This window comes from Herpailurus yagouaroundi, unplaced genomic scaffold (genome assembly GCF_014898765.1).
Source record: "Herpailurus yagouaroundi ecotype Mexico unplaced genomic scaffold, PumYag 67209, whole genome shotgun sequence".
NCBI classification, from domain to species: Eukaryota; Metazoa; Chordata; class Mammalia; order Carnivora; family Felidae; genus Herpailurus; species Herpailurus yagouaroundi.
In genome coordinates this window covers 503,783-526,018 of record NW_024420049.1, presented here as the reverse complement: position 1 = coordinate 526,018, position 22,236 = coordinate 503,783, and the positions used below count along the sequence as shown (strand labels likewise).

The 22,236-nt window shown below is 38.3% G+C and overlaps 1 protein-coding gene across 1 annotated transcript in view; it reads left to right on the top strand.

The window, feature by feature from the left end:
- The first annotated feature begins 6,563 nt into the window (after nucleotides 1–6,563).
- Nucleotides 6,564–22,236, top strand: part of RAB39B (RAB39B, member RAS oncogene family) — a 30,240-nt gene continuing 14,567 nt past the window's right edge. Inside the window, exon 1 of the mRNA XM_040467123.1 lies at nucleotides 6,564–6,724. Within this exon, the coding sequence (XP_040323057.1) occupies nucleotides 6,564–6,724 (161 nt within the window). The remainder of the gene's footprint in view (nucleotides 6,725–22,236) is intronic.

Genomic DNA, 22,236 nt, shown 5'->3' with positions numbered 1-22,236 from the left:
TTTTTAAAAGACTAATTAGACTTCCAGGTTGATGAAGACAACAGTGGCTGCCTTGGTTTGTGTCTCCCAATGTTTCCTCCAAACTCAATACAGAATAACAAAAATAAATTTTAAATGGCACTAAAACCACATGGGAAGCATAACTTAAAGCAGAAAAATTTCCAAACCTCAATATAACTAAGTTTAAAAGAAGAAAAAAAATACCAAATCTCAAGAAGTACTCTCTCACATCCATGCTGCACCACAAACTCTTATAGTGAGCAAGGACAGGCTGATAAAAACTGTAGGAAATAAGGGAGTTTGTCATGGGCTTAGGATTAATCTGAAGTCACTGAAAGAAAGATTAAGTCTCCCTCAAGTATAAAAATATTTTTTTAATGTCCTAGTAGGCCAGAACAAGGAAGAAGCTTTCAAGTGTGCATAATTTTAGGTAGCAATCTTCAAAAGGCATGGCTTCTAAGAAAGAAATACAAGACATAAAAAGAAGTGAGCAGTAACTTTTGGTGAATCTATAGAGTTGTTATAAAAAAAATCAGAAAACAAGATTCAACACATAAACATCTCATTACAGAAAACAACTATGAAGAAAAAAAAAAAACCTGCAAGACAACATTTGAAACTGAATTAAATACATTTGGGGATATGAAAAAAAAACCCATCTGGATTCAGACTTTCAAAAAATCAAAGAGAAAATTGATCAAACTAGAAAATAAATGGAAGAAAGACAAAATAATCTCAGATGTGAAGATAAATTTAAAGATTCCAAAGGAAAAACAGACTCAAGAAAATTTAATAAGGTGCATTGAAAAAGACAGAAAAATAACTGAGAGAATTAAAATAAAACAAAGAAGAAAGTAAAAAGGCTCAGAAAGAAATCAGTGAATTGAAGGAGAAGCAAAGAAGGAATAGCAATTGTGTCACTGGAATTACTGGGGAAGAAGAAACAATGGAACAATGGAACAAAGTTAATATTTAAAAGATTTAAACCTATAACCCAAGAAAAATTTCCAAAGTGAAAGACTTCAGTCTATACATTCAAAGTTCCCACTAGGTTCCTGGGAAAATATACCAAAATGATCAACTCTGAGACATATCCTAGTAAAATATTAGATATGGAAGATAAACTAAGTCATCAAAGCCTCTAGGCAAAAAGATGAAATAACTCATGAAGGCAAATTAATTAATCTGACATCAGGCTTTCCAAAAACAACATACAAGGCAAGGCAACAATGAGGCAGCATTTTCAAGAAATTCAATGGAAAAAAAGTGTGAACCAAGGATTCCATACCCAGAGAAGCTAGTTCCAAAAATCACAGTTGTAGAAAAAGAAAAAACTTTAAACAAACAGAACTTGAAAGAGTCTATACCAGTGTGTCCACAAACAACTTTGAAAAGGTAGACATACAGTAGTTATGCAAACATTACTGTTGGGAGAAGCCAGGTTACGGGTAGAAGTATAATTATATAAAAATAGGAAGTTTCAAAAAAAGTAGAAGTACAGTTTCTGGTCTCAGAAGGTGACACAGGAATGCCCTGAATTCACACCAAATGACTCGTGTTTGTACAGAAGCTCCTCCTGAAGAACTGAGAGCTAACTGAACAAAAGACACAGAGACCACACAGACAATGGCAAGAGAGATGAAGACGTGGCAGTGAAGGGAACCACCACCTCTGATGCTGTGAACTGCAGTGGGGAGGGATAGCACTGAGGGACCAGGAGCAGATATTTCTTCCCTGGGAAACAGAAAAAGAAAAGCCATGGTTTAAAAGGGCAACTAAAGGGGCGCCTGGGTGGCGCAGTTGGTTAAGCGTCTGACTTCAGCCAGGTCACGATCTCGCGGTCTGTGAGTTCGAGCCCCGCGTTGGGCTCTGGGCTGATAGCTCAGAGCCTGGAGCCTGTTTCCGATTCTGTGTCTCCCTCTCTCTCTCTCTGCCCCTCACCTGCTCATGCTCTGTCTCTCTCTGTCCCAAAAATAAATAAACGTTGAAAAAGAAATTTTTTTTAAAAATTAAAAAAAAAATAAAAGGGCAACTAAAATATAAAGGAACCAGCCCTAGAACTCCACCAAATGGCAAGGGAGCTGGTGAAACTTTATCTTGGTTATAGGGGTAGGTGAGCTCCACAGTTTACATTCCCCCCCAACTTAAAAGCTCAGACCAGTGCACAGTCTGGACACCCTAACTGGCCTACTGCCTGAGTGAGTCCCTAGTCCCTAGTCCACACCAGCCCCAGCCATCCCACAAAGGCAATCCCTAGCATGGCACATACCAAAACACCCTGGGTCAGTACTCACTGAGCTCCAGCCATGTCACCAAGGCAACACAGGCACAAAGCACCCTGGAACACTCCAGGCCCACACCACTTTGGCTCCAGATGACTTGCTAAGGGCACTCCTGGTGCACAGCACTCTGGGACCTCCCAGCTCACTCCCACTTCTACTCTGAACACCCTCCTTGTACCCCAGGCACAGAACACCCAAGGAACACCCAATTCATGCCCACCAGGGTGCCCCCTGTGCTGAGTACACTGGTACACCCTAGCTTGTACACGCACTTCAACCCTGGCCACCCCACCGTGGCATCCCTAGTATCCCCATCCCATGCTAGCTACAGCTCCAACCAGCTATCCAAAGTCACCAGGCACACACAGTCTACACAGGAGATGATCATTCATAAGACCATTCCTTCAAATTTAGGACATGTAGTTGTTCTGCCTAATTCATAAAGACAAACACAGAAATCAGGCAAAATGAGGAGGCAGAGGAATATGCTCCAAGTGAAAGAACAAGACAAAACCTCAGCAAAAGAACTAAATGAAATGGCAGTAATAAATCTACCTGATAAAGAGTTCAAAATAATGGTCATAAAGATACTCACCAGACTGGATGACCTCAGTGAAGATATCAACAAAGAGCCAGAAAATATAAGAAAGAACCAATCATAGCTGAAGAATACTGTAACTGAAATGGAAAATACACTAGAAGTAATCAACAGTAGTTTACAAGATGCAGAAGAATAGTTCAGCAATCTGGAAGACAGGGTAATAGCACCCAAGCTGAACAGAAAAAGGAAAAAAGAATTGTTTTTAATAAGTTAAGGGTTTTCTTAGACAACATAAAGCAAACAAACATTCACATTATAGGTGTTTATTTTTTTTGTCAACGTTTATTTATTTTTGGGACAGAGAGAGACAGAGCATGAACGGGGGAGGGGCAGAGAGAGAGGGAGACACAGAATTGGAAACAGGCTCCAGGCTCTGAGCCATCAGCCCAGAGCCTGATGCGGGGCTCGAACTCACAGACTGCGAGATCGTGACCTGGCTGAAGTCGGACGCTTAACCGACTGCACCACCCAGGCGCCCCTCACATTATAGGTGTTTAATCCTAACTAGTCTAAGCATGAGAAACATATCAAACAAATCACAAATGTGTTCTCTTCTAGGAGTTTTATGGTTTCAGGTCGTACATTTAGATCTTTGATTCATTTTGAGTTTACTTTTGTGCATAGTGTAAGAAAATGGTTCATGTTCATTCTTTTGTATGTCGCTGTCTAGTTTCCACAGCACCACTTATTGAAGATACATACCACTGTGTTTCTCCCATTGTATATTCCTGTCTCTTTTGTTATATATTAATTGACCATATTAGTGTGGATTTATTTCTGGACTCTCTATTCTGTTCTATTGATCTATGTATCTATATTTGTGCCAGTACCATACTATTTTGATTACTACAGCTTTGTAATATAACTTGAAATATGGGATTATAATACCTCCAGATTTGTTCTTCTTTTTCAAGATTGCTTTGGCCATTCAGAGTCTTTTGTGGTTCTCTACAAATTTTAAGATTGTTTGTTCTACTTCTGTGAAAAATGCTGCTGGCATTTTGACAGGAAATGCATTAAATCTGTAGATTACTTTGGGTAGCAAGGAAATTTTAACAATATTGTTTCTTCCAATTTATGTGCACAGGATTTCTTTCCATTTGTTTATGTCATCTTACATTTCTTTCATTAATGTTTTATAGTTTTCAGAGTACAGATATCATTCACCTCCTTGGTTAAGTTTATTTCTAAGTATTTTATTATATTGGTGCAATTGTAAATAGGATTGTTTTCTTAGTTTCTATTGTGGCTACTTCATTATTGGTGTATAGAAATGCAGCTGATTTCCGTATATTGATATTTTATCCTGTGACTTTACAAAATTCATTTATAAGTTCTAGTAGTATTTTCGTGAAGTATTTAAGGTTTTCTACATATAGTGTCATGTCATCTGCAAATAGTGACAGTTTTACTTCTTCCTTACCAATTTGGATGGCTTTTCTTTTTTTTTCTTGTTTGATTGCTGTGGCTAAGACTTCACTAATATAATCCAGTTAGTCACTAAAAAAAAACACAAAAACTAACAATAATGAACTCCAGGGTGGGGTGGAGAACAATACCCAGAGTCACAGCAATATATTCTCTAAAACATCTAGTTTCCAACAAACAATAAAGAAATACAAATTATTTTTTAAGGACCAAAGGGAAATTCTGGAGTTGAACTACAATAATTGAAATAAATAATTCATTACAGAGGCTCAACAGTGGAAGAAAGGATTCAACTGGCAGGAAAGAAAATAGAGAAAAGGGTAAAAAAATGTTCAAAGAAATAAGATAATGTCAGAAAAACAGAGACAAATAGAAAACTCTTAAATGAAACAAGAAAAAAAGGACTACTTTTACTTCTTTAACCATGATTTCTTTTAGTTCTGTGAACATATTTATAATGATTACTTTGAAGTCTTTTTCTGTTAAATTTGACATCTGCTTGTAGGCATTTTGTGTTGCCTGATATTTTTATTTGTGTGAATCATACATTTTTTGTTTCTTTGCATGTTTCATAATTGTTTTTAGTGACTAGACAATTTATATTAATGAAGTCCTACCCTCCCCTTACCCCCCCCCCCCGCAGTGGTAAATGTGGACACACTGAAAGATTTCTGACTGGGAATTGAAGGGGGAGGGATATGCAGCAGTCTGGATTGGAGCCTCCACTTACTGGTAGGAAAGGGAAAGGGAGGGAGTAGTCTTGGTTCAAATACTACAGACTCTTGCCTTTCTTATATTTTTGTAGATTTTATTGATAGGTGTTTCAGCCACTCTGGAAAACAGTATGGAGGTTCCCAAAAAAGTTAAAAATAGAACTATCCTATGATCAAGCAATTGCACTACTAGGTATTTAAATTTTTTTTAATGTTTATTTTTGAGAGACAGAGAGACAGAGCACTAGCAAGGAAGGGGCAGAGAGAGGGGGAGGGAGACACAGAATCCGAAACAGGCTCCAGGCTCTGAGCTGTCAGCACAGAGCCCAATGTGGGCTCAAACTCATGAACCAAACCATGAGATCATGACCTGAGCTGAAGTTGGACACAACTGACTGAGCCACCCAGGCGCCCCAAGCACTACTAGGTATTTACCCAAAGAATACAAAATACTAATTTGAAGGGATACATGCACACTGGTATTTATAGCAGCATTATCTACCCTAGCCAAACTATGAAAACAGCCCAAGTTCCCTCAACTGATGAATGGATAAAGAAGGTGTGGTATATATACCACACAAACCACACGATATATAATGGAATATTATTCAGCCATAAAAAAGAATGAAATCATGCCATTTGCAATGACATAAGTGGAGCTAGAGAGTATTATACGAAGTAAAATAAGTCAGTCAGAGAAACACTAATACCATATGATCTCACTCGTATGTAGAATTTAAGAAACAAAACAAATGAGCAAAGGGAAAAAAGAGAGAAAGGCAAACCAAAAAAAAAGACTCTTAACTATAGAGACGAAACTGATGGTTACCAGAGAGGAGGTGAGAGGCAGGATGGGTTAAATAGGTGATGGGGAGAGAGGAGGGGACAAGACGGCAGAGTATCATGGAACTTTTTTTTTTTTGCCTCTCTTGTCCCTGAAATGCAACTAGATCAACACCAAACTATCTTGCACACCTAGAAAACTGACCTGAGGATTAACACAATCTGCACAACTTGAATCACAGAACTTGGCAGGTATGCAGCACAGAGAGGTGAACTGGGGGAGAGAGCAGTCGTGGAAGCTGTTTTTGCTTGTGGAGAGAGGACTGAGACAGGGGGGAGAGTATGGGAAAAGTACTCCTCCCCCCTGAAAGCAGCTGGAGAGAAAGAGAAAGAGTGCACTGAACAAAAAAAGGGAGAAAGGAGAAGAGAGGGTTTAAATTCCATTACGATGCTATAAACAGGGGATCACACAGTCTGAAACTTGGAAGCTCGATACCTGTTGGTGCTCTGGTGGCAAGGGCAAATCCCTGGGAGCAGACAGCAGGGTCTGAGGGGTCCATGGGCCATACGGGGAGAGGTGGTTCCCCTGCTGGGAGGACGTTTGATGGAGGCGGTGCAGCCACCCCACAGGCAAAGGTCCCAGCAGACCCCGGAGAACAGCCACATTCACTGGTGCTGGAACAAGGACGTTAAGGGTGAAGCCTGATGCCAGATGTGTGTTGTGATTTTCCATAATCCCTGAAACGCTGCTGCTACATGATCCCCCAAATTTTTCTGGGGCCGGCTGATGCCTGTCTGCAGTCTCTAGGCATTGGCAGCAGCATGGCCTTGAGAACATTCCTGGGAACAAGCTGGCACCCATCTGCAGTCTCTGGGCATTGGCAGCAGCATGGTATCAAGAATGTTCCTGGTGTCAGGTGGCACCAGGCCATTGCTTGATGAGACCCTCCTCCAGAGGGTCTGAGCGGATCAAAGCCATAGTCCCTCAGAATGAGGGGTAGGGAACCAGAACCATCTGAGATAAAACTCAGGAGGGAGGTGCTGCCTGGCAGCCTGACAGCTTGGTCACAGACAGTGTAAAAGTGGGGAGTGGACGGAAGCTGGAGACAAAGGAGAACTGCATCATTGCCAGTCAGGGAGAGCACAGAGTTCTGATACCAGCCAGAGACTGGGTAGCTGGCTGATGCCATTTTCACCCCTCCCACACATGCGCATACACGGCTACATGAGCCACAATGATCCACCCCAGTAAGCTAAGCAGCACCGCCTAGTGGAGAATGGAGCGGCTACACCAAGCCCCACCCAACTGGGCCACCAGGCTCTAGAGGAACACCACAAGTCTTTCCACCTGCTTAGTTTACAGACTATAAAGTGCTTCATAGTTTGACTTCTAGGGGAAAATGATGTAATTTCAATCATATTTCATTCTGTTCACTGGTCCATCTACTCAACTTTTTTTTCTTTTTCTTTTCTTATTCTTGAATACAGAAAGAGAAAAAATTTATTTTTTCTTTTCCCTATTTATAAAAAAAGATTTTTCTTTAATTTTTTTCTACTATATTTTTTTTACTTTTGGTAAATTTTTTAAATTCTATTTTACTTTCACCATTTCATTTCATTCTACTTTATTGTATTGATCTTTGTAAATTTTCAAAAGTTTTCCTTTTCTTTTCCTTATTCTTTCTTTTCTCTTCTTTCCCTTATTTCTCTATCCTATCAAGCTTCTTTCAACAACCAAACCAAAACACATAGGAGCTAGCATCCTTTATTTGATTTTTTATGTTGTTTTTAATTTTTAATTTTAATTTTTTTAATTTTTCATTTTATTAATTCTTTTTCTTCCTTCAAAATGATGAAATGAAAGAATTCACCCCAAAAGAAAGAGCAGGAAGAAATGACAGCCAGGGACTTAATCAACACAGATACAAACAAGATGCCTGAACCAGAATTTAGAATCACAATAATAAAAATAACTACCTGGGGAATCTCTTTCTGTGTAGATAAAAGAAGTAAAATCTAGTCAGGACGAAATTAAAAATGCTATAACTGAGCTGCAATCTCAAATGGATGTGACAGCAGCAAGGATGGATGAAACAGAGCAGCAAACCAGCAATATAGAGGACAAACTTATGGAGAATAACAAAGCAGGAAAAAAGAGGGAAACAAAGGCAAAAGAGCATGACATAAGAATTACAGAACTCAGTGACTCATTAAAAAGGAATAACATCTGAATCATAGAGGTACCAGAAAATGAAGAGAGAGGAAAAGTGGTAGAAGGTTTATGTGAGCAAATCATAGTGGAAAACTTTCCTAACCCGGGGAAAGACGTAGACATCAAAATCAAGGAAACACAGAGGATTCCCATTAGATTCAACAAAAACCAACCATCAACAAGGCATATCATAGCCAAATTCACAAAATACTGAGGCAAAGAGAGAATCATGAAAGCAGGAAGGGGAAAAAAAGTCCTTAACCTACAAGGGAAGACAGATCAGGTTTGCAGCAGACGTATCCACAGAAACTTGGCAGTCCAGGAGGGAGTGGCAGTATGTATTCAATGTGCTGAATCAGAAAAATTGCAGCCAAGAATTCTTTATCCAACAAGGCTGTCATTCAAAATAGAAGGAGAAATAAAAAGTTTCCCAGACAAATAAAAACTAAAGGAGTTTGTGACCACTAAACAAGCCCTGCAAAAAATTTTAAGGGAGACACTATGAGGGGAGAAAAGACAAAAAGAAAAAAAAAAACCAAAAGCAACAAAGACTAGAAAGGACCACAGAACACCACCAGAAACTCCAACTCTACGGGCAACATAATGGCAATAAATTCCTACTTTTCAGTACTCACTATAAATGTCAATGTACTAAATGCTCCAATCAAAAGACATAGGGTAACAGAATGGATAATAAAACAATATCCATCTATATGCTGTTTACAAGAGACCCATTTTAGACCTAAAAACACCTTCAGATTGAAAGTAAGGGGATGGAGGGGTGCCTGGATGGCTCAGTTGGTTAAGCATCCAACTTTGTCCCAGGTCATGATCTCACAGATTATGGGTTTGAGCCCCACATCCGGCTCTGTACTGATGGCTCAGAGCCTGGAGCTTGCTTTGGATTCTGGGTCTCCCTCTCTCTCTGCCCCTCCCCCGCTCACATTCTGTCTCTCCTTCAAAAATAAACTTTAAAAAAAAAAAGACAGTAAGGGGATGGATAACCATCTATCACGCTAATAGTCACCAAAAGAAAGCCAGAGTAGCCATACTTATATCAGACAATCTAGATTTTAAAATAAAGACTGTAACAGATGAAGAAGGGCATTATATCATAATTAAGGGGCCTATTCACCAAGAAGATCTAATAATTATAAACATTTATGCTCCAAACGTGGAAGAACCCAAACATATAAATCAATTAATCATAAACATACAGAAACTCATTGATGACAATACCATAATAGTAACGGACTTCAATACCCCACTTACAACAATGAACAGATCATCTAAACAGAAAATCAACCAAGAAACAAAGGCTTTGAATGACACACTAGACCAGATGTACTTAACAGATATATTCATTTCATCCTAAAGCAGCAGAATACACATCCTTCTCCAGTGCACATGGAACATTCTCCAGAATATATCACATACTGGGACACAAATCAGCCCTCAACAGGTACAAAAAGATTGAGATCATATCATGCATATTTTCAGACCACGATACTATGAAACTCGAAATCAAACAAAAGAAAAAATTTGGAAAGATAACAAATACTAGAGACTAAAGAACATCCTACTAAAGAATGAATGGGCTAACCAAGAAGTTAAAGAGGAAATTAAAAAGTACAAGGAAGCCAATGAAAATGTTAACACCATAGCCCCAAAGCTCTGAGACACAGCAAAGGTGGTCATAAGAGGGAAGTATATAGCAATCCAGGCCTTCCTAATGAAGGAATAAAGGTTTCAGATACACAACCTAACCTTACACATTAAAGAGCTGAAAAAGAGCAGCAAATAAAGTCAAAAGCCAGCAGAAGATGGGAAATAATAAAGATTAGAGCAGAAATCAATGCTATCGAAACAACAACAACAACAAAAAAAACAAACAAAAACAACCAGGAGAACAGATCAATGAAACCAGAAACTGGTTCTTTGAAATAATTAACAAAATTGATAAACCCCTAGCCAGTTTGATCAAAAATAAAAAGGAAAGGACCCAAATAAATAAAATCAAGAATTACAGAGGAGAGATCACAAGCAATACAATACAAAAAATAATAAGATAATACAAACAATAATACAAACAATACACAACCAATACAATACAAACAATAATAAGATAATATTATGAACAATTATATGCCCATAAAGTGGGCAATTGGGAAGAAATGGACAAATTCCTAGAAACATATAAACTACCAAAACTGAAACAAGAAGAAATAGAAAATTGTGAACAGACCCATAACCAGTAAAGGAATCGAATCAGTAATCAAAAATCTCCTAAAAAAACAAGTGTCCAGGGCCAGATGGCTTTCCAGGGGAATTCTACCAAACATTTAAAGAAGAGTTAATACCTATTATTTTGAAGCTGTTTCAAAAAATAAAAATGGAAGGAAAACTTCTAAACTCATTCTATGAAGCCAGCTTTACCTTGATTCCAAAACCAGACAAAAACCCCCACTAAAAACAAAACTGCAGACTAATTTCCCTAATGAACACGGATGCAAAACTTTTCAACAAGATACTAGCCAACCAGATCCAAAAATACATTAAAAGAATTATTCATCACAGCCAAGTGGGATTTATACATGGGATGCAGGGCTGGTTCGATATCTGCAAAACAATCAATGTGATACATCACATCAATAAAAGAAAGTACAAGAACCACATGATCCCCTTAATAGATGCAGAGAAAACATTTGACAAAATACAGAATCCTTTCTTGATAAAAAACCTCAAGAATGTAGGGATAGAAGTATCATACCTCAAGATCATAAAAGCCATATATGAAAGACCCACCGCTAATACCATCCTCAATGGGGAAAACCTGAGAGCTTTCCCCCTAACGTCAGGAACACGACAGGATTGTCCACTCTCACCACTGTTGTTCAACATAGTATTGGAAGCCCCAGCCTCAGCAATCAGACAACACAAAGGAATTAAAGGCATCCAAAGCAGCAAGGAGGTAATCAAACTTTCACTCTTCACAGATGACATGATACTTTATATGGAAAACCCAAAAGATTCTACCAAAAAACTGCTAGAACTGATCCATGAATTCAGCAAAGTCGCAGCATATAAAATCAATGTACAGAAATCGGTTGCATTTCTATACACCAATAATGAAGCAACAAAAAGAGAAATCAAGGAATCGATCCCATTTACAATAGCAACAAAAACGATAAAATACGTAGGAATAAACCTAACCAAAGAGGTGAAAAATCTATACACTGAAAACTATAGAAAGATTATGAAAGAAATTGAAGAAGACACAAAAAAATGGGAAAATATTCCATGTTCATGGATTGGAGGAAGAAATATTGGTAAAATGTCGATACTACCCAAAGCAATCTACATATTCAATGCAATTCTTATCAAATAACATCAGCATTCTTCACAGAGCTAGAACAAACAATCCTAAAATTTGTATGGAACCAGAAAAGACCCTGAATAACCAAAGCAATCCAGAAAAAGAAAACCAAAGCTGGAGGCATCACAATCCCGGACTTCAAGATGTATTACAAAGCTGTAATCATCAAGACAGTGTGGTACTGGCACAAAAACAGACACTCAGATCAATGAACAGAATAGGGAACCCAGAAATAGACCCACAAACGTATGGCCAACTAATCTTTGACAAAGCAGGAAAGAATATCCAATGAAATAAAGACAGTCTCTTCAGCAAATGGTGCTGGGAAAACTGGACAGTCACATGCAGAAGAATGAACCTGGACCACTTTCTTACACCATACACAAAAATAAACTCAAAATGGATGAAAGACCTAAACATAAGACAGGAAGTCATCAAAATTCTCGAGGAAAAAGCAGACAAAAACCTCTTTGACCATGGCCACAGCAACTTCTTACTCAACATGTCTCCAGAGGCAAGGGAGTCAAAAGCAAAAATGACCTATTGGGACCTCAGCAAAATAAAAAGCTTCAGCACAGCGAAGGAAACAATCAGCAAAAAGCAACTGACGGGATGGGAGAAGATATTTGCAAATGACATACCAGATAAAGGGTTAGTATCCAAAATCTATAAGGAACTTATCGAACTCCACACCCAAAACAAACAAACAAACAAACAAACAAACAATCCAGTGAAGAAATGGGCAAAAGACATGAATAGACACTTCTCCAAAAAGACATTCAGATAGCTAACAGATACATGAAAAAATGGTCAATGTCACTCATCATCAGGGAAATACAAATTAAAACCATGATTAGATACCACCTCACACCAGACAGAATGGCTAAAATTAACAACTCAGGCAAAAACAGATTTTGGCGAGGATGTGGAGAAAGAGGATCTCTTTTGCACTGCTGGTGGGAGTGAAAACTGGTGCAGCCACTCTGGAAAACAATATGGAGTTTCCTCAAAAAATTAAAAATAGGACTACCCTATGACCCAGCAATTGCACTACTAGGTATTTATCCAAGGGTGTTCTGTTTCGGAGGGGCATATGCATCCCACTATTTATAGCAGTGCTATCAACAATAGCCAAAGTATGGAAGAGCCCAAATGTCCATCGACAGATTATTGGATAAAGAAAATGTGGCATACACACACACACACACACACACACACACACACACACACAATGGAGTATTACTTGGAAGTCAAAAAGAATGAAATCTTGCCATTTGCAACTACGTGGATGGAACTAGAGGGTTTTATGCTAAGTGAAATTAGCCAGTCAGAGAAAGACAAATATCACATGACTTCACTCATATGAGGAATTTAAGATACAAAACAGATGAACATAAGGGAATGGAAGCAAAAATAATATAATAACAAGCAGGGAGACAAAACAAAAGAAACTCTTAAATACAGAGAACAAACTGAAGGCTGCTGGAGGAGTTGTGGGTGGGTGGATGGGCTAAATGGGTAAGAGCATTAGGGAGGACACTTGTCAGGATGAGCACTGGCTATTATACATAGGGGATGAATCACTGGAATCTACTCCTGAAATTATTATTGCACTATATGCTAACTAACTTGGATGTAAATTTAAAAATAAATAAATAAATAGGTGATGGGGATTAAGGAGTACACTTGTAATGAGCACCAGGTGTTGTAAGGAAGTGTTGAATCACTAAATTGTACACCTGAAACTAATATTACTCTGTATGTTAATTAACTGAAGTTTAAATAAAAACTAAAAAAAGAATCAAATCTTGCCATTTGGAACAACACGGATAGACCTAGAGGGTACAATGCCAAGTACAATAAGTCAGTCAGAGGGAGACAAATACCATATGATTTCACTCATATGTGGAATTTAAGAAATAAAAGGGAGAAAGAAAGAAAAGAGAAACAAAGAAAAAACCAGACTCTTTGCTACAGAGAACAAACTGGTGGTTGCCAGAGGGGAAGTGGGTCAGGGGATGGGTGAAATAGGTGAAAGGGAATTAAAAATATGCTTATCTTGATGAGCACTGAGTAATGTATAGAATTGTTAAACCATTATATTGTACACCTGAAACTAATATAACACTGTGTGTTAATTATACTTCAATTTTTAATATTAATTTAAAGCAAAAAAGTAATAAATGAGGAATAGACGAATAAAAAATCCATAAGATATATAGAAAAGAAAAAATAAAATGGCATGTGTAAATCCAAGTATATCAATGATTACAATAACAAAACCTAATAAAAAAGCAAAGATTGTGAGATTGGATTTTTAAAAGTGAAATAACTATATATATATACAGTAGAAATGCTTAAGAGGGCACTTGCTGTGATGGCACTGGGTGTTGAATGTAAGTGATGAATCACTGAGTTCTACTCCTGAAACCAATACTGCACTATTGTTAACTAAAATTTAAATTTAAAAAATGATTAATAGTCCACAGTTACAAACTGATTGAAAGTATATATACATATATATATGGCAAGTATATATATACATATATATATATATATGGCAAGTATATATATACATATATATATGGCAAAAGATATATCATGAAACATCAGCTACAAAAAAAGCTTAACTGTTTACACTAGTATCACACAAAAGAGACCTACAAACAAACAAACAAACAAACAAAAAGTGTTACTGGAGGTAAACAGGAACATTTCATAATGATAAAAGGGTCAATCCATCATGAAGTTTAGCAATTACGAACATATAAGCATCCAACAACCGAGCTCCAAAATACATGGGGCAAAACTGATTTCTCAAAAGTGAGAAATATCTCTACAATAATAGTGAACACTTTACAACCCACTTCCAATAATGGATAGGACAACTGTACAGAAGATCAAGAAGAAAATAAAAGTCTTGGACAACACTAAAAACCAACTAGACCTAAGACGCATATATAGAACACTACACCCAGAAACAGGATATACAATTTTCTTAAGTGCACATGGAGCATTCTCCAGAATAAACTCATATGTTATGCCATAAAATGACCTCAAGAAATTTGAAAGGATACAAACAATACAAAGTATGTTCTATGACCACATGGAATACAATTAAAAATCATAGCAAGAAAAAATGTGGGAAACTCACAAATATATAGAAATTAAACAAAACACTCCTATGGGGTGCCTGGGTGGCTCAGTTGGTTAAGTGTCAGGCTCTTTTTTTAGTCTTTATTTTTGAGAGCGAGACAGAGTGTGAACAGGGGAGGAACAGAGAGAGAGGGAGACACAGAATCCAAAGCAGGCTTCAGGCCCTGAGCTGTCAGCGCAGAGCCTGACACGGGGCTCGAACTCACAAACCGTGAGATCATGACCTGAGCTGAAGTCGGACGCTCAACCAACTGAGCCACTCAGGCATCCCTAAGCATCAGACTCTTGATTTCAGCTCAGGTCATTATCACAGTTTGTGAGTTCAAGCCCCATGTTGGACTGTGGGTTGACAGTGTGGAGCCTGCTTGGGATTCTCTCTCTGTCTCTCTCTCTCTCAAAGTAAAAAAACTTAAAAAAAAATAGTTTTAAACAAAACACTCCTAAATAACAAAGGGCTCAAAAAAAAAAAAAAAGAAATCAAAATAGAAACCAGAATATATTTTTATTATGTTTCTTTTTTTTTAAATTTTTTTAATGTTTATTTTTGAGAGAGAAAGAGAACGAGCGGGGAAGGGGTAGAGAAAGGGAGACACAGAATCTGAAACAGGCTCCAGGCTCCGAGCTGTCAGCACAGAGCCCAACCCAGGGCTGGAACTCATGAACAGAACCGTGAAATCATGACCTGAGCTGAAGTCAGACGCTTAACCAACTGAGCCACCCAGGTGCCCCAATAAGAATATACTTTTAGATAAATGAGAACAAAGACACAGGATACCAAAATTTACGAGATGCAGATAAAGCAGTTCTCAGAAGGAAAGTTATAGCTGTAAATGCTTATGTTAAGAAAAAAGGAAAATCTCAAATCAATAACCTAACCGTATACCTTAAGAAACTGGAAAAAAGATAAGCAAACTACAAGTAAATCAAGGAGAATGAAGAAAATAATAAAGATTATAGCAGAGATAAATGAAGTGAAAAGTAAATTTACATTAAAAATAGATTTGACATGGGGCGCCTGGGTGGCGCAGTCGGTTAAGCGTCCGACTTCAGCCAGGTCACGATCTCGCGCTCCGTGAGTTCGAGCCCCGCGTCAGGCTCTGGGCTGATGGCTCGGAGCCTGGAGCCTGTTTCCGATTCTGTGTCTCCCTCTCTCTCTGCCCCTCCCCCGTTCATGCTCTGTCTCTCTCTGTCCCAAAAATAAATAAATGTTGAAAAAAAAATTAAAAAAAAATAGATTTGACAAAAGGCAAAGTTGGTTCTTTGAAAAGATGAACAAAATTGACAAACCTTTAGCTAAATTGAGCAAGGAAAAAGGAGAGAGAGAAGACTCAAATTACTAGAATCAGAAATGAAACAGGGGACATTACTACTGACTTTACAAAATTTTAAAGGATTGTAAAGGAATACGATGAACAAACGTATGCCAACAAATTGAATAACTTAGATGAAATGGAAAAATCCTACCAAGATACAAACTAGTGAAGCTGACTCAAGAGGAAACAGTGGCTGGAGTGGAGAGCCACTGGGGATGAGGTACGCACAGGGGCTTCAGACTCCTGCCTCAGCCTTTTATTTTTTTATTTTTTTTTCAATATATGAAATTTATTGTCAAATTGGTTTCCATACAACAGCCAGTGCTCATCCCAAAAGGTGCCCTCCTCAATACCCATCACCCACCCACCCCTCCCTCCCACCCCCCATCAACCCTCAGTTTGTTCTCAGTTTTTAACAGTCTCTTATGCTTTGGCTCTCTCCCACTCTAATCTCTTTTTTTTTTTCCTTCCCCTCCCCCATGGGTTTCTGTTAAGTTTCTCAGGATCCACATAAGAGTGAAAATATATGGTATCTGTCTTTCTCTGTATGGCTTATTTCACTTAGCATCACACTCTCCAGTTCCATCCACGTTGCTACAAAGGGCCATATTTCGTTCTTTCTCATTGCCATGTAGTACTCCATTGTGTATATAAACCACAATTTCTTTATCCATTCATCAGTTGATGGACATTTAGGCTCTTTCCATAATTTGGCTATTGTTGAGAGTGCTGCTATAAACATTGGGGTACAAGTGCCCCTAGGCATCAGACTCCACACCCGAAAAACACATAACCCAGTGAAGAAATGGGCAGAAAACATGAATAGACACTTCTCTAAAGAAGACATCTGGATGGCCAACAGGCACATGAAAAGATGCTCAACGTCGCTCCTTATCAGGGAAATACAAATCAAAACCACACTCAGATATCACCTCACGCCAGTCAGAGTGGCCAAAATGAACAAATCAGGAGACTATAGGTGCTGGAGAAGATGTGGAGAAACGGGAACCCTCTTGCACTGTTGGTGAGAATGCAAATTGGTGCAGCCACTCTGGAAAACAGTGTGGAGGTTCCTCAGAAAATTAAAAATAGAGCTACCCTATGACCCAGCAATAGCACGGCTAGGAATTTACCCAAGGGACACAGGAGTACTGCCTCAGCCTTTTAACACCAGTGGCGGGCTGGCAGACCAACGACCCCATGGTTCTGCAGGGATCCTCACTTCCTTTTAGAACTTGGGTAGGTAGGTGGGGAGAGTGTGAGCATCTGAGCCCACTGGGCAGGGCGGGTGTATCTGCGCCCCCCCCTTCCCTGCCAGTGGGCTCTGTGATGTAACCTGAGGGGGGTGGGGTGGGGCTTAGGGCACTAGCCAGCTGGTTTTGAAAAGGAGTTGTAGGGGGAGGATGCCATGTGCTGTAGGTGCAGAATACACACCAGAGTTCCAAGCCTTAGTACAAAAAATATATATAAAACATTTCATTCATAATTTTATATTGATTATAAATTGAGTAATTGATTATAAAATTGATTATAGATTTGGGTATATTTGGTCAAACAAAATGCATTTAAAATTTTAAAAAGAGGGAGAAATAGACCATCTGAGTAGACTTATAACAAGAGACTGAACTAGTAATCAACATACTACCCACAAAGGAAAGCACAGGCCCAGATGGCTTGAATTTAGCAAACGTTTCAAGAAGAATTAAAACCAATTCTTCACAAACTATTCCAAATGACAGAAGAGGAAGGAACACTTCCAAACTCATGTTAAGAGGCCAATATTGCCCTGATGCTAAAACCAGAGGAGGACATCACAATAAAAGAAAACTACAGACCAATAAATACTATGAACTTGGATGCAGAAATTCTCAACAAAATACTATCAAATCAAATCTAAAAACATATTTTAAAAAATTATACACCATGATCAAGTAGGATTTACACAAGGAATGCAAGTTTAACTCAACATCCAAAATTTTTTATAATTAAAAAATTTTTAACGCTTATATATATATACATATATGTGTATAAATATGTATATTATATTAAATATAATTTATTGTCAAATTGGTTTCCATACAACATCCAGTGCTCATCCCAACAGGTGCCCCCCTCAATGCCCATCACCCACTTTCCCCTCTCCCCCACCCCCCATCAACCCTCAGTTTCTTCTCAGTATTTAAGAGTTTCTTATGGTTTGCCTCCCTCCCTCTCTGTAACTTTTTTTCCCCCTTCCCCTCCCCCATGGTCTTCTGTTAAGTTTCTCAGGATCCACATATGAGTGAAAACATATGGTATCTGTCTTTCTCTGCCTGACTTATTTCATGTAGCATAATATTCTCCAGTTCCATCCACGTTGCTACAAATGGCCAGATTTCATTCTTTCTCATTGCCAAGTAGTATTTCATTGTATAACCACATCTTCTTTGTCCATTCATCAGTTGATAGACATTTAGGCTATTCCATAATTTGGCTATTGTTGAAAGTGGTGCCATAAACATTGGGGTACAGGTGCCCCTATGCATCAGCACTCCTGTATCCCTTGGGTAAATTCCTAGCAATGTTATTGCTGGGTCATAGGGTGGATCTATTTTTAATTTTTTGAGGAACCTCCACACTGTCTTCCAGAGCGGCTGCACCAGTTTGCACTGCCACCAACAGTGCAAGAGGGTTCCCGTTTCTCCACATCTTCTCCAGCATCTATAGTCTCCTGATTTGTTCATTTTAGCCACTCTGACCAGCATGAGGTGGAATCTGAGTGTGGTTTTGATTTGTATTTCCCTGATGAGGAGTGACGTTGAGCATCTTTTCATGTGCCTGTTGGCCTTCTGGATGTCTTCTTTAGAAAAGTGTCCATTCATGTCTTCTGCCCATTTCTTCACTGGATTATTTGTTTTTCAGGTGTGGAGTTTGTGAGTTCTTTATAGATTTTGGATACTAGCCCTTTGTCTGATATGTCATTTGCAAATATCTTTTCCCATTCGTTCAGTTGCCTTTTAGTTTTGTTGGTTGTTTCCTTTGCAGTGCAGGAGCTTTTTATCTTCATGACGTCCAAATAGTTCATTTCTGCTTTTAATTCCCTTGCCTTTGAGGATGTGTCGAGTGAGAAATTGCTGTGGCTGAGGTCAGAGAGTTTTTTTTCCTGCTTTCTGCTCTAGGGTTTTGATGGTTTCCTGTCTCACATTCAGGTCCTTTATCCATTTTGAGTTTATTTTTGTGAATGGTGTAAGAAAGTGGTCTAGTTTCATTCTTCTGCATGTTGCTGTTCAATTCTCTCACACCATTTGTTAAAGAGACTGTCTTTTCTCCACTGGATATTCTTTCCTGCTTTGTCAAAGATGAGTTGGCCATACTTTTGTGGGTCCAATTCTGGGGTCTCTATTCTATTCCATTAGTCTATGTGTCTGGTTTTGTGCCAATACCATGCTCTCTTGATGATGACAGCTTTGTAGTAGAGGCTAAAGTCTGGGATTGTGATGCCTCCCGCTTTGGTCTTCTTCTTCAAGATTGCTTTGGCTATTTGGGGTCTTTTGTGGTTCCAGGCAAATTTTAGCATTGCTTCTTCTAGCTTCGAGAAGAATGCTGGTGCAATTTTTATTGGAATTGCATTGAATGTGTAGATAGCTTTGGGTAGTATTGACATTTTGACAATATTTATTCTTCCAATCCATGAGCACGGAATGTTTTTCCATTTCTTTGTATCTTCTTCAATTTCCTTCATCAGCTTTCTATAGTGTTCAGCATACAGATCTCTTACATCTCAGGTTAGGTTTATTCCTAGGTATTTTATGCTTCCTGGTGCAATTGTGAATGGGATCAGTTTCTTTATTTGTCTTTCTGTTGCTTCATTATTAGTGTATAAGAATGCAACTGATTTCTGTACATTAATTTTGTATCCTGCAACTTTGTTGAATTCATGTATCAGTTCTAGCAGACTTTTGGTGGAGTCTATTGGATTTTCCATGTATAATATCATGTCATCTGCAAAAAGCGAAAGCTTGACTTCATCTTTGCCAATTTTGATGCCTTTGATTTCATTTTGTTGTTTGATTACTGATGCTAGGACTTCCAACACTATGTTAAACAACAGCAGTGAGATAGGACATCCCTGTCGTGTTCCTGATCTCAGGGGGAAAACTCTCAGTTTTTCCCCATTCAGGATGATATTGGCTGTGGGCTTTTCATAAATGGCTTTTATGATGTTCAATTATGTTCCTTCTATCCCAACTTTCTTGAAGGCTTTTATTAAGAAAGGATGCTCTATTTTGTCAAACACTTTTTCTGCATCGATTGACAGGATCATATGGTTCTTTTATTTTATTCATGTGATGTATCACATTGACTGATTTGCAAATATTGAACCAGCCCTGCATCCCAGGAATGAATCCCACTTGATCATGGTAAATAATTACTTTCATATGCTGTTGAATTCTATTTGCTAATATCTTGTTGAGAATGTTTGCATCCATATTCATCGGGGATATTGGCCTGTAGTTCTCTTTTTTTGCTGGGTCCCTGTCTTGTTTAGAAATAAAAGTAATGCTGGCTTCATAAAATGGGTCTGTAAGTTTTCCTTCCGTATCTATTTTCTGGAACAGCTTGAGACAGATAGGTATTATCTCTGCTTTAAATGTCTGGTAGAACTCCCCAGGGAAGCCATCTGGTCCTGGACTCTTATTTGTTGGGAGATTTTTGATAACTGATTCAATTTCTTCACTGGTTATGGGTTTGTTCAAATTTTCTATTTCTTCCTGTTTGAGTTTTGGAAGTGTGTGGGTGTTTAAGAATTTGTCCATTTCTTTCAGGTTGTCCAGTTTGTTAGCATATAATTTTTCATAGTTTTCCCTGATAATTGCTTGTATTTCTAAGGGATTCATTGTAATAAGTCCATTTTCATTCATGATTTTATCTATTTGGGTCCTCCCCCTTTTGTTTTTGAGAAGCCTGGCTAGAGGTTTATCAATTTTGTTTATTTTTTCAAAAAACCAACTCTTGGTTTCGTTGATCTGCTCTACTGTTTTTTTTAAATTCTATATTGCTTATTTCTGCTCTGATCTTTATTATTTCTCTTCTTCTGCCGGGTTTGGGGTGTCTTTGCTGTTCTGCTTCTATTTCCTTTAGGTGTGCTTTTCGATTTTCTATTTGGGATTTTTCATGTTTCTTGAGATAGGCCTGGACCACTACAAGCATGAAACCTACAGATAACATAATGAGTTTAAACCCATATCTTTCAATAATAACACTGAATTTAAATGGACTAAATGCTCCAACCAAAAGACATAGGGTATCAGAATGGATTAAAAAAAAAAAAGACCCATCTATTTGCTGTCTACAAGAGACTCATTTTAGACCTGAGGACACCTTCAGATTGTAAGTGAGGGTATGGAGAACTATCTATCATGCTACTGGAAGTCAAAAGAAAGCTGGAGTAGCCACACTTATATCAGACAAACTAGACTCTAAATTAAAGGCTGTAACAAGAGATGAAGAAGGGCATTATATAATAATCACAGGGTCTATCCATCAGGAAGAGCTAACAGTTATAAATGTCCATGCACCAAATTTGAAGGCCCCAAATATATAAAACAATTAATCACAAACATAAGCAACCTTATTGATAAGATTGTGGTAATTGCAGGGGTTTTAATACTCCACTTACAACAATGGATAGATCATCTAGACAGAGAATCAATAAACAAACAAGAGCCCTGAATGATACATTGGATCAGATGGACTTGACAGATTATTTAGAACTCTGCATGCCAAAGCAATGGAATATACTTTCTTCTCAAGTGCACATGGAACATTCTCCAAGATAGATCACATACTGGATCACAAAACAGCCCTTAAGAAGTATAAAATAATTGAGATCATACCATGCACATTTTCAGATCACAATGCTATGAAGCTTGAAATCAACCACAGGAAAAAGTCTGGAAAACCTCCAAAAGCATGGAGGTTAAAAAGCATCTTACTAAAGAATAAATGGGTCAACCAGGCAATTCGAGAAGAAATTAAAAGATATATGGAAACAAATGAAAGTACAACAATCCAAATGCTTTGGGATGCAGCAAAGGCAGTCCTGAGAGGAAAATAACTTTTATATATTTTGGGGAGAAAGAGGGGGACAGCACACAAACAGAGGAGGGGCAGAGAGAGAGGGAGACACAGAATCTGAAGCAGGCTCCAGGCTCTGAGCTGTCAGCACAGAGCCCCATGAGGGGTTTGAACCCATGAACTGCGAGATCATGAACTGAGCCGAAGTCAGAGGCTTAACTGACTGAGTCATCCAGGTGCCCCAAAAATCAATTAATGTAATACATCGTATCAACAGAATAAAAAGCAAAAGTCACACGATCATCTCAGTAGCTG